Source organism: Macaca mulatta, chromosome 1 (genome assembly GCF_049350105.2).
Source record: "Macaca mulatta isolate MMU2019108-1 chromosome 1, T2T-MMU8v2.0, whole genome shotgun sequence".
NCBI lineage: Eukaryota > Metazoa > Chordata > Mammalia > Primates > Cercopithecidae > Macaca > Macaca mulatta.
The window spans coordinates 223,409,079-223,425,948 of NC_133406.1; the positions used below are offsets into that span (position 1 = coordinate 223,409,079).

At 53.4% G+C, this 16,870-nt stretch overlaps 1 protein-coding gene across 21 annotated transcripts in view; it reads right to left on the reverse strand.

The window, feature by feature from the left end:
* The window catches only part of ARHGEF10L (Rho guanine nucleotide exchange factor 10 like), a 179,668-nt gene that overhangs the window by 108,761 nt on the left and 54,037 nt on the right, over positions 1-16,870 (reverse strand). For 13 of the 21 annotated variants that reach the window (XM_077972446.1, XM_077972391.1, XM_077972342.1 and 10 more), the window contains exons 2-4: positions 9,158-9,237; positions 1,458-1,643; positions 627-660 (exon numbers count right to left, since the gene is read on the reverse strand). In XM_077972446.1, the coding sequence (XP_077828572.1) occupies positions 627-660; positions 1,458-1,643; positions 9,158-9,194 (257 nt within the window). In that variant the 5' untranslated portion in view covers positions 9,195-9,237. Of the gene's footprint in view, positions 1-626; positions 661-1,457; positions 1,644-9,157; positions 9,238-9,319; positions 9,343-9,454; positions 9,712-16,870 lie in introns of those variants that run through there. The other 8 variants (XM_077972461.1, XM_077972410.1, XM_077972433.1 and 5 more) reach the window with 3 other exon arrangements.

The following is a 16,870-nucleotide window of genomic DNA, read 5'->3' on the forward strand; positions in this document are numbered from 1 at the left end:
TGCAGGCCCTCACCCCAACATCCAGGCTCCTAACCACTAGACTACACTGCCTCTGACAGGCTCGCAGGCACCGAGGGCAGGGTCCCTGACAGCAACTGATATAGGATTGGGAATATTAGCAAGACAAATGGTAACTGCAAAAATAATTACAGTGGGCTGCATCCCCCCACCCTCAAACACCCCCAGTACCCCCCGACTACACACACACACACACACACACACACACACTCACACACACGCTGAGCACCACACAGCTGTTCGCTTCTTCAAGACGAACCCAACAGAGGGGGTGCTCTCATTGTTTCCCTTTCACCAGTGAACAGACTGACACTTGGACAGTTTCTGTGACTCCTCCAAGGCTACACAGCTAGCAAGGGACAGAGGCAGGGTTTGGAGCCAGGCCTGCCTCCTGCTGTTTCAGAGGCTTGTGGGCAAAGTAAAGGAAAAAGTACCATGAGTTTCTGGAACTGACCTCTTCCCCCACGGCACAGGGCCTCAATGAAATGCTTTCCTCCTTAGCTAAAGACCAGTCAGGTCCTCTGGGCCTCAGCTCCACCCCATCCCCACCCCCTGCCCGGTGTCTCCCCGTTTCCAACCGCCAAAGCGAAGGAGCCAGGTTCACTTACTCTGTGCTGGGTGGAGCAGCCGCTGGGTCTGGGTCTGCAAAAGAGGAGCAGACAGAGAGCCTGTCAGGCCAGAGGCTGGCCCCAAGCACTCAGGCCTTCCCCGCCCCTTTCCCAGCCTCCCCAGGGGCGCCGCAGACAGGGCCTGGCCAGCCTGGGTGCCTGCTGAGCCCCGCCTCCCTCCCCCAGCCCTGGCTCAGTCATCAGCTCCCCTACCTGGCCTGCACCACCCCCACCCACCCCATGTCCCACTTCCCAACTCCAGCCAGAACTCGTGGCAGCCGCCCCGCCTGCTCTGGGCCTGCCCTCCACCCCCAGCTGCTCCAGGAGCCTGCTGTCCCCAAGCCTGCAGGAAGTTCCAGCTGGTCGGGTCCCCAGATTCTCTCTCTGATAACAGACTCTAAGAGCCCAGAAGCTGCCATTTAACACCAGCTTAGCAGGGCCCTCCTGCCCCCCAGGGTTGCCAGCTCCCCAAGGCAGACAGGAGAGGGGACCTCTGGGAGGCTGCTCTTCTGGCTGGTGTCGATTCTTTAGGAGAAGCTGCAGGGAGGACTTCAGAGACACGAGCTCTGGGCAGCAACTGTCTCCAAAGCAAAACTCAGGCCAACCACTTCCATTTACAATGTGCCAAAGTGCACCAGATGTTGCAGGAATGCTAGGAATTTCAAATTCCCAAGGGAAGCCATAGACTGCAGCTTCTTCCCACTGGCTTTTCCCTTCCTGCTTTCTGGGGACAGTGGAGGGGCCACCAGGCATCCCTGAGAGCCTGGAGCTTCCGCCAGTTCTCTATGCTCCCTGTAGCCCCAGGACCGGAAGTTCCCAGAAACATCTTACCAGTGACAGGAATGGGGTCGAAGTGGATCAGCGGGGGGTCTGTGTCCCTCTTAGGAGCAAGGCTAGGGACTCCCAGGGCTGCGCTGGTGTCCTCTTCATCATCACTGTCGTCAAACTCAAAGGCCTCTCCTGGGTCGTCCTCCGCCTCGGAGGAGGGGCCTGGGGCTCCTGGAACCAGCTGATCTCCTGGAAGAGAGGAGGAGTTGGCCAGGCTGCAGGATCTCCGAAGTTTGGTCAATGGAGAGATGGCTGGGGTAGATGGGCATGGGCTGGAACTGGGTGAGCACTTCAGGTCTGAGCCAGGGAATGAGAGCCATCAAACTCAAGCCACATGGCCCTACAGTGCTGGTAAGGCTGAGGGGAGGCGGTTGGGTTAGGTCTCTCAGCAAGTGGCAGTTGAGGGAGGGAAGGGAGTGTGCTCCCGGGGCGAGCCTGTGCACCTCAGTACTTCAGTGTATATCTTTCCTCTTCTTATTTCCTGTCTCCCTGTTTTGTGAGCAAGGGGTCTTTTTAAATGTGTGTGTATGCATGAGCACAAGCTTATCGTATGTTTCTGTGTTGATTTGTCTGTGTGTTTTGTGTGTGCAAACGCGCACAGACAGGTGCCTCCTTCCCACTGCACTTTATTTGGTATGTGCAGCAGCATGAAACACAGCTGCCTAGGAATGCCTGGACTTGGAGGCAGCCTGCTTGCAGGTACTAGGGCACAGACTGACTAGGGCAGGAGAAAGCATCAAGCTCGCAGCATGGAGGTCAGCTCGCTAGGCCTCATCCCCTGCTTTTCCCCTCCTGGGGGACCCCCTTCATGACTATGAACTCCTGTCCTCCTCACCTATTAAAGCTCAACTCAAGCAGAGAGACCCTCTCCGCCTACCCTACTACAGGAGGCGTGGCCTCCCCTTCTCTGCCCCCGCCCCTTGTTTGTACTCCCACCAAGCTCGGATCCCTGAGAGCAGACGTCTCACCTATCTGTCCCCTCTACTGTGGGTCCTGGACTGACCCAGACCAGGAGCTCAGCCGCTTTTGTTAAATGAGTTAAGGGATGAATTCTCCACCCTAGAGGGCACAAGAAGCCATTTCCAGCCATTTCACCCCGTGGAGCTTCCCCAGTCCTCTTCCTAGAAGACTTCCTTCCTGAACTCTGGGCTGAACGGAACCTCAGGAGTTCAGTAACTCCATCCCCTACCTTATGCAGACCCTCTGCAAAACCAACAGGCAGTTTGGTTATGGTTTTAAACATCTGCCAAGCTGACCGCCCTCAGCAGTCCTCTCGTGGCACATGCCACACAGCTCAGGCATGAGCTCTGTGCTCACATGGCCGTGTCTGAGCTCCCTGCTAGCTGTGTGGTTCCGAGCAAGTCACTTTGCCTCTCTGAATCTTGGTTTCCACTGCAAACTGGAGAATAGAAACAGCACTTTCCCCATAAGGCTGACATGAACGTCCACTGAGGTGCAGCTTAGGGTTTCTCAGCCTTGGTACCACTGACATTTGGGACTGGATAATTCTTTCTGTGGGTGGGGAGGGGGACTGTCTTGTGCCCTGTAGGACGATTAGCAGCATCCCTACCTTCTACACCCTACAGGCCAGGGGGACCCTCCAGCTGTGACAACCAAAAATGTCTCCAGACATTGCCCTATGTCCCCCTGGAGGGCAAAAATCACCATTATCAGAACCACTGGGGTAGGTATAGCCCTCAGCACAGTGCCTGTATATGTAAGGATTATGACAATAACAGCTGTTGCAATTACTGTTCCCCTCCCAGCCTCAGACCCTTGAGGACAAACAGGATTTTCTAGTCCCTGGGTCTGCGGACCCAGCCCTAGCAAATGCTCAATAAACATTAGATGGATGGATGAGTGATGGGTGAGGAGGTGGCTGGAACAGAGAGATGGACAGATGGGCCAGCAGATGAACAGATGGACAGATGGACATATCTGATTCCAACAGTCTCTTGGATTAGAAAAATCCAGTCACTCCCCTACAATGACCTGGAGGTTCCCAAAGCATAATATTTTGGGGGCAGATGTAGGAAACCCCTTCTTCAGTTGCTCAACTGCAGTGGAAGCCCAGAGCATGCCCTCCCTACCCAGAGTGAGAAGTACCCAACTTCCTCTGAGGCCATGGAGGAGGAGACACAGCTGCTCCTCCTGGGACTTTGGGGACCCCACAGACCAGGTCAGCAGGGGTGGACTCTGGGCAGCGATGCGGCCTGTAGAGCCAACTCCTTCCCCAGGTGTCAAGAAACAAGACCTGAGAGAGCCTGAGCTGTGCCCCGGGCAGTTTCCTCATCCAGCTTCAGGATCACCTCCATTTACCCAAGACCCCAGAGACACAGGCAAAGCAATGTGCCCACAGTCAGCAGCTAAGAGGATGGGATGGATTGGAACCCAGTTCCATTCACCCTCCACACCCATCTACTAAGCCCTCAGACATTCTGCCCTGCACTGACATAAAGGGCTTGGGTGGGAGCTGGATCTGTGGTTTTCAGATGCAGTTCCCAACCCCTGGTAGCTCATAAGTTCAATCAGGGGATTCCCAATCAGGATTTCATTAGGTGTTTGGATTGCTTGTTTCAGATGTTTCTAAACATTGTATTCTAATATTAGTAAAATGATATGGGGTGTTCTTTTTGATATTATAATACCAAATAAAATACATTTGGTATTGAATTATTTCAGATGTTTAAAAAATAATGTATTGTGATACTAATTAATTCACCTTGGTATAATTTCGATATTAGTTTTGTCACTTCTGTTTCAGTTACATATACACATTGGGTAGGGGTGTGTGTGTGGGTGTGTGTGGCTGTGTGGGGGGTGTGTGGGGGCATGTGTGTGGTGTGTGGGTGTGTGGGTGTGTGGGGGGTATGTGGGGTATGTGTGTGGGCGTATGGGTGTGTGTGAGTGTGTGGGCGTGTGTGGGGGGTGTGGGTGTGTGGTGTGGGTGTGTGGTGTGGGCGTGTGTGGGGGGTGTGTGTGGGGGGGGAGTGTGGGGGTGTTGGTGTGTGTGGGTGTGTGTGGGTGTGAGGGGGGTGTGTGGGGGCATGTGTGTGGGGTGTATGTGTGGGTGTATGTGGGTGTGTGGGTGTGTGGGTGTGTGTGGGGGTGTGGGGGGGTGTGTGTGGGTGTGTGGGTGTGTATGTACACACACATGTACATATGTGCAAAGAATCTTCTGCTCATCCCTTGCTCCCTCCACTCCAGTCACATTGATCTCCTTCCCGTACCACAAATGTGCCAGGCATGCCCCTGCCTCAGGACCTTTGCACTTGCAGCCCCAGGGCCTAGCACGTTCTTCCCGCGAGTATCTTCTCCTGCTCTCCTCTCTTTCAGGTCTTTACTGCACATCATCTCCCTGCATGCTGTGGCATCTCTACTGCACGCTGCCGCAGAGACCTGCTGAGACTCCCAGTTTGTGCTGCCTACTTTACCTTTCTCTATGGCTGTTGTCAGCATATGATGCTATATGCTATTTATGTTGATGTCTCTCTCCTCTACTCAAATATAAGCTTCACGAGGGCAGGTATTTTTGTCTGTTTTGTTTGCTGTTGCATCCTCAGCATCTAGTGCAATGTCCAACATATAGTAGGCACATGATAAGCGTTTACGAAACACACACACACACACACGCACCTCTGTTGTCATGTCTATGGGTGGCAATTTTCAAAGTTTAAAACACAGGCTGGGTGCTGTGGCTCACACCTGTAATCCCAGCACTTTGGGTTTGGGTGCCTGGGGCGAGAGGATGGCTTCAGTTCAAAAGCTTGTGACCAGCCCAGGTAACATGGTGAGACCTTGTCTCTACTAAAAATGAGACAATTAGTCGGGTGTGGTGGCATACACCTGTAGTCCCAGCTACTTGGGAGGCTGAGGTGGGGGGATCGCTTGAACCCAGGAGTTCAAGGCTGCAGCGAGCCATGATTGTGCCACTGCACCCCAACCCAGGTGACAAAGCGAGACTCTGTCTCAAAAAAATAAACAAAAGTAAAAATGTTTAAATAATTTTAAAATCAGCTGGGTATGGTGGTGTGTGCCTGCAGTCTCAGCTACTCCAGAGGCTGAAGCAGGAGTTCAAGGCTGCAGTGAGCCACGATCACACCATTGTACTCCAGCCTGGGTAACAGAGCAAAATCCTGTCTCAAAAAAATTTGCTTAAATTCTGGAATAAATGACCACAAAGTCCCCACCCACTATTTTGGGGGTACCAGATACAGGCTCATCCTGACTTAAACAGGGCTTTCTTAGCCTCTCAGTGCCCCCCGGTTGTTGCCCGAGTGAATCTGCTGGGAGTGGGGGTGGGGGTCTCCCATTATAAGTGAATGGTGTCACTGCAGTGACTAAGGTTTTAGAGTCAGACCACCTGAGTTCAGCTCAAACTCCAGCTTACCCAGGTACCAGCTGGATGAGTGTCGGGTTATTTGACCAACTCCCAGTTTCCTGATCTGTAAAATGAGGACAATAATAGCAACTACCTCACAGGGTTGTAGGGAGGATGGAATGAATGAACGTAAATAAAGCACCTGGTGCAGGGTGTGTGCTCACCAAATGTTAGCTGTTCTTACGATGATGATTCTGCTTATCATTATCACCATCGTTATATCATCACTGTCATATTATTACTACCATTATCACTGTTATTATTATGATTTCAGCCTTGTCATAGCCCAGTCCCTGCTGCTGGGTGAGAAGGGCAGTCCTCTCCAACTCCCAGGCCAGGCCCAGCCTCAGGCAACCCTGAGGCAACCTCCAGCCATGTCTAGAGACTCGGGTCACTTCTACACCTCCTTTTTTTTTTTTTTCTTTTTAAATGAAGCTCACTCTGTCACCCAGGCTGGAGGACAGTGGCATGATCACGGCTCACTGCAGCCTCGACCTCCTGGGCTCAAGTGATCCTCCCACCTCAGCCTCCCAGGTAGCTGGAACTATAGGTATGCGCCACCACGCCCAGCTAATTTTTTTTTTTTTTTTTTTTTTTTTTTTTGCATTTTTTGTAGAGACAGGGCTTCACTGTGTTGTCCAGACTGGTCTCAAACTCCTGAGCTCAAGCAAGGCTTCCCAAAGTGCTAGGATCACAGGCGTGAGCCACTGTACCTGGCCTACACCTCCTCCCTGTAAGAGTACAAATAGCGGCTGGGCGTGATGGTTCAGGCCTGTAATCCCAGCACTTTGGGAGGCCGAGGCAGGCTGATCACGAGGTCAGGAGATCGAGACCATCTTGGCTAACATGGTGAAACCCCATCTCTACTAAAAATACAAAAAATTAACCAGGCATGGTGGCAGGCACCTGTAAGTCCCAGCTACTTGGGAGGCTGAGGCAGGAGAATGGCGTGAACCCAGGAGGCAGAGCTTGCAGTGAGTCAAGATCGCACCACAGCCCTCCAGCCTGGGTGAAAGAGCGAGACTCCATCTCAAAGAAAAAAAAAAAGAGTACAAATAGCTTCAGTTACCCATGCATGCAGTGAGCAGCTCCCAGCATCCAGTGGGCAGGGAGAGGGAATGGAGGTAAGACACAGTCCTGGGGTCCAGGGGTGGACTGTGAGCTCCCCTCTGAAGTTCACTGTGAGGCTGGCAGTACAGAGCCAGCAGGAGAAAACCTAAAATCTCAGAGACTGAGACGGTGCCAAGAGGAAGGGGCTGGGGCTCTCTGGGGCTTCAGGAAGGGCTTCGAGGATGAGGCTGCCCTTGCACTGAGCCTTAAAGGATGAGAAAAGGCCTGACAGGCTCCAACTAGAGCGTGGATTCCAGGCAGAGGCCACAGCAAAGACAGAGAAGAAACACCAAGGGCCCCAGGGGCGCTGAAGATACACGCAAGGATGAAGAAGGTCACTAGACAGTTGACAAGGTGCGTGCAGGAATCCCCTACTCAGGAATTTCAATTTAGTTTGGGAAGGTAATGGGAAGCTCTCAGAGAATGAGGAAATGGTAAAGAGCTGGGTTCACCCAGATGATACTAGCCAGCAATATTAGAAAGAGCTGGAACAATAAATATTTGTCAAATGTGTGCTGAACAGAACAGAATTGACTTAGTCATAAATTTTTTTTCTCATTCCCCATGTTCAGGTTCAGGCCTCTTGGTGGGGAGGGGAAAGGGAACAGATGCCCACGGCAGCAGGGGCGGGATGGGGCAAGGCCATGGCCATGCATGCTGGGACCCAAGCCCCCGTTGTGAATTGGGAGGTGAGATGTGCTTGCCCCTAGGCCCCCTTCTATCCTCCCCCCAGGCAATCAGGCATTGCTCCTTATCAGAAGGAAAACTCAGGAGGCCCAGCCCAGCCCAGCTGAGAGCTGCAGGAAGCCCTTCCTAACTGCCTGCCCGGGTGGTGCAGCCAGAGCTAGTCACTCATGCCTCTGATGTTCCTGGACACACCGGGTCCTTGTGAGAACCAATACAAGCGAGTCCAGGAGGCGGGGGACCCTGGGAAGCCACCCATCGCCACAGAGAAGACAGGTCTGCTGTGCTGCTCCCCACCCCCACCCCAGAAGAACCCCGAGGCTCAGGGAAGAGGAGATGCGTCATTTGGCTCTCCCAGGGGTGCGGGCACGTACTGTCTGTCCTGCCGACACCCGCGATAATAAGCACTCCCATCCGTGAGCAATTGATTACCCCAAGCCCATGCCTGACAGATATTTAAACCTTGCAACAGCCTGGGAGAGGGTGTCATTGTCCCCATGTTTACTGATGATGAAACTAAGCCACAGAGACAACATGTCACTTAACCAACCCCGCAGTCTAAGTGGCAGGGTCGGGATTCAAACTCAGATGGGGCTGATGACAAAGCCCTCACTCATTACCATCTGCAATTCTGCCTCTCTCGTAGTGGTACAAGAGGACAGGAAGCTGCCGCTGAGGGTGAAACAGCCCTGGGCCCTGTTCCTCCCGGGCGGGGCCTGGATTCCACCTGCAGCATCTGAGGCCCCAGTGCCAGGGTTGCCAAATGAAATACAGGACACAGACTTGAATTTCAGATAAACAATGAATAATTTTGTTAGTATAAGTATGTATTTTTCTTTTTTTTTTTTTCAAGACAGAGTCTTGTTCTGTCACCCAGGCTAGAGTGCAGTGGTGTGATTTCAGCTCACTGCAACCTCCATCTCCCAGGTTCAAGCAATTCTCCTGCCTCAGCCTCTCAAGTAGCTGAGATTACAAGTGCCACACCATACCCAGCTAATTTTGGTATTTTTGTAGAGATGGGATTTCACCATGTTGGCCAGGATGGTCTCAAACTCATGACCTCAAGTGATCTGCCCGCCTTGGTCTCCCAAAGTGCTGGGATTACAGGCGTGAGATACCACGCCTGGCTGTATTTTTCTTTTACTTTCTCTTTTTTTCACTCAACATGGCAATGCTACCACTGTTCGATGGCCTGACCCTATGGTGCAACCCTCTCCCCCAACCTCAGTTCCTCACCCCTGATTTATAAGCTTCAGCCTGAGACCCCCATGTGTTCACCTCTCCAGGGGATCTCAGGGAGACAGCAAAAGGATTGACCCTTGCCCAGAACCTCCTCCGTGAGCAGAAAGTTACTTCTATTTTGTAGACAAGGAACATGAGGCAGAGGACGCGGCCCAGGCAGGGCCAGCAGCCAGCAGAGCGGACTTCCCACCCGGCGCCACGCCGCTCCAGAGCAAGGCCCTCCGCCGGCCCCTGCGGCCCCGTTCTAAGAAGGAATGAGAGGGACAGGAAGCCCTGGGTACGGTACCTATGGCAGGCTGTGGAGGAGGGTTGGAGGAAGCCATCAGACAAGGTCCAGCTCAGACCAGCACTGTCCCAGCTACACACCTGTGGAAAGAAGACCAGAAATTGCATTAGCTGGAGTCAGGGCTGCAGTTTCAGCCACGGAGACGAGTCACTGGCTCACAACCTGTGCTTCAGTCCGGTGGCTCTCAGACAGATATTTCTGGGCAGCCCTAGAAAGGCCCCAGCCTCCACCCTTCATAAATCATTAACCCATAGAAACACCAGCAGCTGTGCAGCCCAAATCCCTGCAGCCACAGACCTTCCTGTTGCCAGTGACAAGGGACCTGCTGGGTGTCCCTCCTCATCCCCTCTAGCTTACAGGTGAAGCTCTGGCCCCAGAGTCCAGGGTTATGCTCAGTCCCCCACCTTCCAGGAATCATATCATGCCTGACTGTCATAAATGGGGCTGGCTACTTCCTCCTCCTGGCTGCCCAGGACGCACGGGCTCCGCTCCCTAAGGTCTGCCTGCTCCTGCCAGTCCCTTCCTGTGGCCCTGCTGAAGGCCACTCTCACTCTGCCTTTCCCTGTCCCGCCCCATGGGTTGACCAGCAGGCAGGAGGTAACCTGGCCTTGGCACATGAGTGTGAGGAAAGCAATGGCTCCAGAGGCCAATGGCGCAAGACAGGGACAGAATCCCAAATGCTCAGCGCAGAGGCACAGTTCCTCCTGCCCCAAGGTGGCACTGCCCTCCCCTCACAGTGGGAGATCACATCACCAAGAGGCCGACACCTCCGCCTCCAGTGAGCTTCCTGGGCCCTGGAGCCAACCCTGCCCCAGCTCCCTACTGTCACCTTCAATTGTGCGCTGGGGGCTGTCCTCCTAGACATCCTGTGGAGGAGGACATGCACCCTGGAGGGAAAGCAGCCAGCCCTGTGGTCTAATCTGCCCAGGCCACAAACTGGCTGTGTTCCTGTTTTCGTTTCCATTCCTAAAGGCTTTATTTTTATTAAACTGCCTTACTAAACAAAAATGAAATGCAGGTTAATGGCAATATTAGTAATAGTAGACATTCTTGCATTGCCAACGACATCTCAGACATAATTTTAAGCTCTTTACAAATATTAACATCTATTAGTCCAAATTATAAATGAGAAAATGAGACCAAGAATGGTTAAGTAACTTGCCCAAGATCACAAAGGTAGGAAGAGCCAGGGTTCGAACCCAGGCCATGGGGCTCTGGAGTCTGTGCTCAGAAGCAGCCACTAGACTCTAGCACCTTTCAAGACTCAAACGATACAACAGGTAGACAATGAAAAGTTAGTCTCCAGGCTGGGCGCGCTGGCTCACTCCTGTATCTCAGCACTTTGAGAGGCCAAGGTGGGCGGATCACGTCAGGTCAGGAGTTCGAGACCAGCCTGGTCAACATGGTGAAACTCCATCTCTACTAAAAATACAAAAATTAGCTGGGCGTGGTGGCACATGCCTTTAATCCCAGTTACTCAGTAGTCTGAGGCAGGAGAATCGCTTGAATGTGGGAGGCGGAGGTTACAGTGAGCCAAGACTGTGCCACCACACTCCAGCACTCCAGTCTGGGAGACAGAGCAAGACTCTGTATGAAAAAATTAAAAAAAAAAAAAAAAGTCTACCTCCCATCCTTGTTGCCCTAATCCCGCAGTCCCTCAGAAGAGATGACTGTTACCAACTTCTCAAGAATCCTTCCAGAACTTTCCCATGCATGGGCCAACTTGCATATCTGCAGATACGCCTTTTTTCATACAGAAGGAGCACACAGCACCCACTGTGCTGCAACTGCCTTTTTAACTTAAATCTCTGTGATGATTTCAGAATACTACTAATACATAGAAATTGACCCCACTTTTTTTAACAGCTGCATAGTAGGTTTGGTTTTGCTTTGATGTAGGTATATTTTTTTTTCGGGGGGGGTTTAATTTATATAGCCCCCATCGATAGGTACTGAGGCTGCTTTGGTCTCTGTTTCCCAGGTTGGAGTGCAATGGCACAATCACGGCTCACTGCAACCTAGAACTCCTGGGCTCAAGTGATCCTCTTGCCTCAGCCTCCCCAGTAGCTGGGACTACAGGTGCACACCACCACGCCTGGCTAATTTTTAAAAATTTTTTCTAGAGATAGGGTCTTACTCTGTTGCCCAGGCGGGTCCCAAACTCCTGGGCTCAAGCCATCCTCCATTCTTGACCTCACCAAGCGCTGGGATCACAGACGTGAACCCCGACGCCTGCCTGCATTTCTCACTGTGACTGATGATACCAGTTACTCTCTGCTAAGCGTGTGACTGTGCCTTTTAGATCCGCACTGAAAGCTCTCAGGACTAAACTGGTGCTTCAGCAAAGGGTTTTGGAAAGCAAACTAGTATGTCTGCAAACCCCTTTGCAACTTGAAAGATCAAACAACAGCTGTACAGCTGTCCTGCTACACAGCCCCCTCCCAGTGGGCTCATTCAAAACCCCTGAAGTCTGCTCGGCCTTTCTCTGAGGGCTCTGCTGCCCCAAGAGCTCCAGGAGGGAAGCGGCAGAAAGACCTATACCCATTTTACAGAAGGGAAAAGGGAGTCTCTTTGCCCAGCCTCCTGCCCAAATTGCTCCTTAAATACAATTTGATGACACAGAAAGAGGCAGCTTCTTTACCCTGGGGCCAAAACCTAGGATCCTTCCCTCCCAGAGCAGAAAGCCCAATGTCCTCCCCCTTTCTTCACCCTTTGGGGCCGATTCCTGCCCTCCCCTCCAAGCGCAAGGCTTTCCCTAGAAAGGAAGAGAGACACCAACATGTATAAAGCCTGACATTTTATTAGCATTATTCCATCTCATTCTCATAACACCCCAGCTTACGGATGAGGAAACAGAAACTCAGAGAAGCAAATATTTTTCCTAGGTCATAGAAGCAAGAGGACAAGCACACTAGGATTCCAGCCAGCAAGCACTGACCCTAAAGCCTCATCTCAATCCTCTGATCACACTGCCTCCCTAGCCTTTGGGGCTGGAATCTGGAAGGTGTTTGCTACAGACTAATGCGGGGCTCTGAAGTGTCGGGACAAGGACACAGGCCAGCAAGCCCTGCCCATACTCATAGACCTATGGCCACCATTTTGCACACACAGGCTGCTAGTCTCAGAAGGATGTGGACAAGGGAGTGGGGATGGCTCACAGAAGCCCACTGCCACCACTACAGATCCTCACGGGGTTAGAAAAGAGTTCAGGGTACCCAATACCACTAAGGCTCCACTCAGCAGCTATGAGACCTTGGATGAGTTAATCCTACCTCTGGACCTCAGTTTACTCATCTGCAAAATGGGGATTAAAAAGTACCCACTTCAGTCCAGTCATGGTGGCTCACGCCTGTAATCCCAGCACTTTGGGAAGCCGGGGCAGGCAGATCACTTGAGGTCAGGAGTTTGAAACCAGCCTGGCCAATATGGTGAAACCCCATCTCTACTAAAAATACAAAAAATTAGCCAGACATGGTGGCGCATGCCTGTAGTCCCAGCTACTCAAGAAGCTGAGGCAGGAGAGTCACTTGAACCTGGGAGGTGGAGGTTGCAGTGAGCCAAGACTGCACCACTGCCACTCCAGCCTGGGCGACAGAGCAAGACTGTCTCAAAATAAATAAATAATAACCATTCTCATCTTTTTTTTTTTTTTTTTTTTTTTTTGAGATGGAGTCTTGCTCTGTCGCCCAGGCTAGAGTACAGTGGCGTGATCTCAGCTCACTGCCAGCTCTGCGTCCCAGGTTCACGCCATTCTCCTGCCTCAGCCTCCTGAGTAGCTGGGACTACAGGCGCCCACCACCACGCATGGCTAATTTTTTGTATTTTTTAGTAGAGACAGGGTTTCACGAACCGTGTTAACCAGGATAGTCTCGATCTCCTGACCTCGTGATCCACCCGCCTTAGCCTCCCAAAGTGCTGGAATTATAGGCATGAGCCACCCGCACCCAGCCCATTCTCATCTTTAAAAAGGGAACTAACACAAAAGCATCATGGCGTGTCAGAATCAGAAAGTAGCTCCAATATGGCGGTGTTGCTCTTGCTCTTGCTTTACAGACGTGGAAACTGAGTCCAAAGGAGGAGGACACTGCCCGCAGTGCTGTCACTCTCCAGGTGGTGACAGCAAAGGCCATGGTTAGAGGATAGGATTTGGTGCCAGGATGATTCAGGTTCAAATCCCAGCTCTGCCACTTGCCACAGCAGCAGTTAATTCCTTTCTCACTGGGACAATGGGAGTAAGACCAGCACCTGCCTCCTGAGCATCCTGTGCTCATGAAATGAGGACCCACCGGTGGGTGTGACGAATTCTACACTCCATGCCCTGCACGGAGTAAGCTCTGGGTAGACAGGGACCTCCGTTACCATGGGGACCCTATCCAGGCTATGTTTGGGGGGTGAGGTTATAGCAGATTGTCTTCTCTTGGAGGTCATCTTTTTAATAATGACCGCCAAACCCAAGGGACAGGCGGACACCGAACAGCTCCCGTTCCTGCTGCTCTGTGGAATGGCTGAGGAGGAGGCAGCACTCAGACATGGGAGGAAGAGGCGAGGCCCCAGCTCCCAACTGCAGGGTATGCCCACCAGAGGCCCGGAGCAGGTTAGGCTCGGTGACAGGCCACCCAGAGCAGCCCGGCACTGGCACCTCCCGCTGCCCTCAGCTGCCCAGCCCATCATAGCAGGTGTCTTCCTGGCTTGGCTAATTTAGTCAAAGTGCTCATCAGTTCGCCTCCCTCTAGGGTTCAAAGACCATCTGCCCAGAGGCCCCTCCAGGAAACCCTCCTCCTGCCTGCCCCTGTCCCACGCTGGGCCCCCCAAGACTATCTCCCACCCCTCACCCATCAAGCTGCCCCATCCCTCTTCCACCTGAATGAGGCCTGGAGGAAGAAAACACCTGGGGGCCCTGAAAGTCTGGAAGGCTGAGAAAGTCATGCCTTGAGGACAGGGAAGGCCGGCCTCTCTCTCCAACAAGGTCTAGGCAGAAGCAGGGGAAGCAGCAACTGGGTTGCTGGGCTGAGCTGGGCAGTGGCCACCCAGCCCTGCCCAGAGAGAAACAAGAATCGGTTCTGGCCCAGGCACCCTTGTCAAGCTCTGGCCTCAGAGGCCCTCTGCAGGGTCCACCTCCTGAAGGAGAAAGAAGGTGGGGAATGGGGGGAAAGACCAGGTGCTTGGGCTGGTCAGGACTGGAGCTCCTCCACATACCTGTGTTCTCTGAGAGGTCGCTCTGGCTTTCAGCTCTCATTAGACACATGCTAGGCCAACCTGCCTGCCACCTCTGCTGCCACAGAGACACTCCACAAACACACCTGCCACCTCAGCTTGTTGCTTCAAACTCTTCCCCATCACTGTCAGAATGGAGCCTGGGTCCTAAGCAAGGCCCTCCAAGATTCGTCCCCTCCACTGACCTCTCGGGTCTCGGCAGCTCCGGGCCTGGCCTGGAACTCTGCTCTGGCTCTCATGAATGGCTTTCAGCCCCATGACCATGCCACCCGACCTGTTTCACATCTCCGGGTCTTTGCTTAAGCCGTCTGTTCCCTCCACATGGAATTCTCTCTCACAGCCAGCAAGCAAATTCCTATTCAACCATCAAAATCCAGCCCCATTTCTCCTCTACAAAGCTTCCTTAGACCCATTTCACACAGTGGTTTCCAGTTGTGAAGCTTTTTAAAAATACTTATGTCCCAGGCCCACACCTGGAGATTCTGTTACAGTAGCTCAGAGGTGCAGCTGATAGGGGGTCAACAGGCTCTTTTCAAAGAGCATGGGTGGTGCTGGGACACGTACATGCCTGCAGGCACAGCCCCATTATAACTGTTGTCCTCCCTAAGAGCCTGTGACCTCTCTGGGGGCACTGGGCTTCTTTCCATCTCAGCATGGGTAGCACTGGGATTGGCCCGGGGCACACACTAGATAACAGCTTGTGACCCTCCCTTGCTTGGGACCCACCCAGCATGGAACCAAAGGGCATAGACCAGGAACCCCGGAGGCCGGGACATCCCTGCTCCTGGGGAGCTGCTTGTGTGAGGCTTCAGCCCAGAGGAGGGGAGAACAGATGGAAGGTGGGGTACAAGCCCTCCTGGTGTCCTCTGCCTGTCCTGAAAGCCCAGGACCCAGAAGGAAGAGAAGGGGATGCAAACTGCACAATGGAGCTGGAACAGGAAGTGGGGTGGGGCCTCCTGACCAAGAAGAGGGCCCACAGCTCCCCCATGCAGGACAGCAAGATGCCCACAGCTCTTCTCAGATCAAAGGGCCACCTGGTGGAGAGTGGCCCACCAGGGGAGATGGGGAGAGAGGAGGAGCTGCCTTCAAGAAAACACAGGCGGAGCTACAGCAGGAGGGGCGCAGGCAGAAGAGAGGGATAAGGTACGTGGACAGGAACCCGGCCTCAGTATGAAGCCAGCCCAGACAACGTTCATCCTCTGCTCTCCAGCAGCCCTGCTCCAAAGCAGGCACCCCTCAGCGCCTCCTGTGCTCACCTGTCAGGTGCAGGTGTAAATAAGATGACATTGGACAATGCTGGTAGGTTTGTAATGAATGTCAGTTTCCTTTCCAGAGTTCCTGCCAGTCCCTGAGGACCAACAGCATTTTCTCATTTTACAGACTGCTAAACTAAGTCTAAGACAAACGTATTCCACCAGAACACCAGGCCTGAGATCACAAAATTTGAAATGACAATAGCTGACGCCTCCAAGCACTGTGTGCACCAGGCCCCATACCGAACATTTTAGTTTGCATCTCATTTGATTCCCACAGCAGATGGGGAAAACAAGGCTGACAGAGACTGAGGGGCATCCCCAAGGCCATACAGCTACTGAGCCCCTGGGAGCAAAAGGGCAGGACCCAGGCCCAGGGTGGAAGGGGGAGTAGGGGAGTGGGTGGGTCGGGGAACGTCCTCCCAGACCCTCCTCAGTCCTGCAGGTGCTAGAGCTGCAGAACCTGGCAAGGGACCACACATCCCAGCTCCTCCTTCACCCACCTGATGGACACTCAAAGGGCTTCCCAAGGTGGGGGTGACTCCAACTTCCTTTCCTCTTTACCAGGGAGGGGGAGGGGGGCTCTGAGAAGGGGGCCTGCCTAGCTGGGGCAGGGGCCAAGTTTGGTCAATGGCTGGAGCCTCAGACAATGAAGACTCTGTCCTGAGCCCAGAGTCGGTGGCACCCGCCCTCCCTCACTGACCTCTTAGGGAGCCCCTGGTGAGGATCCACAGGCAGGAAGAGTGGGGAGCACTGGGGAGGGGGCCCTGGGAGTAGGTCTCTGTGGGAAGGAGCTGACCCTGAGGCCAGGCCAGAGGGGACCCCTGGGGGCTGTTGCCTGGGAAACCAGAGCCAGCCTGGAGAAGCCGCTGGACAGCGTGGGAGGGGGGCGGCCCCAGACTCTGTCTCCAGCCTCCCTCCTCCGCCTCCTCCTCCTCCTCCTCCTCCTCCTGCTCTTCCTCCTTCCCTCCCATCCCCCAGACACATTAACCCCTTCGTCCCCAACAACCCAGCCCAGCAGGAGTGAAGAAGCTGAAGTGCTGGAGGAAGCCGCCTGCCATCAGCTGAACTGACTCCCTTCTTCTCCAGAGAACCCCAGACCCTCAGCCCCACATCAGGGGTGTCCCTGCGATGGGGCACTGTGGCTCCCACCTGGAAGCCAGAGAAGGGACAGCAGCTGGCATGACACAGACTCTGTGACATCACCTCGCCCATTCAAGCCTCAGTTTCCCCACCTACAACAGGG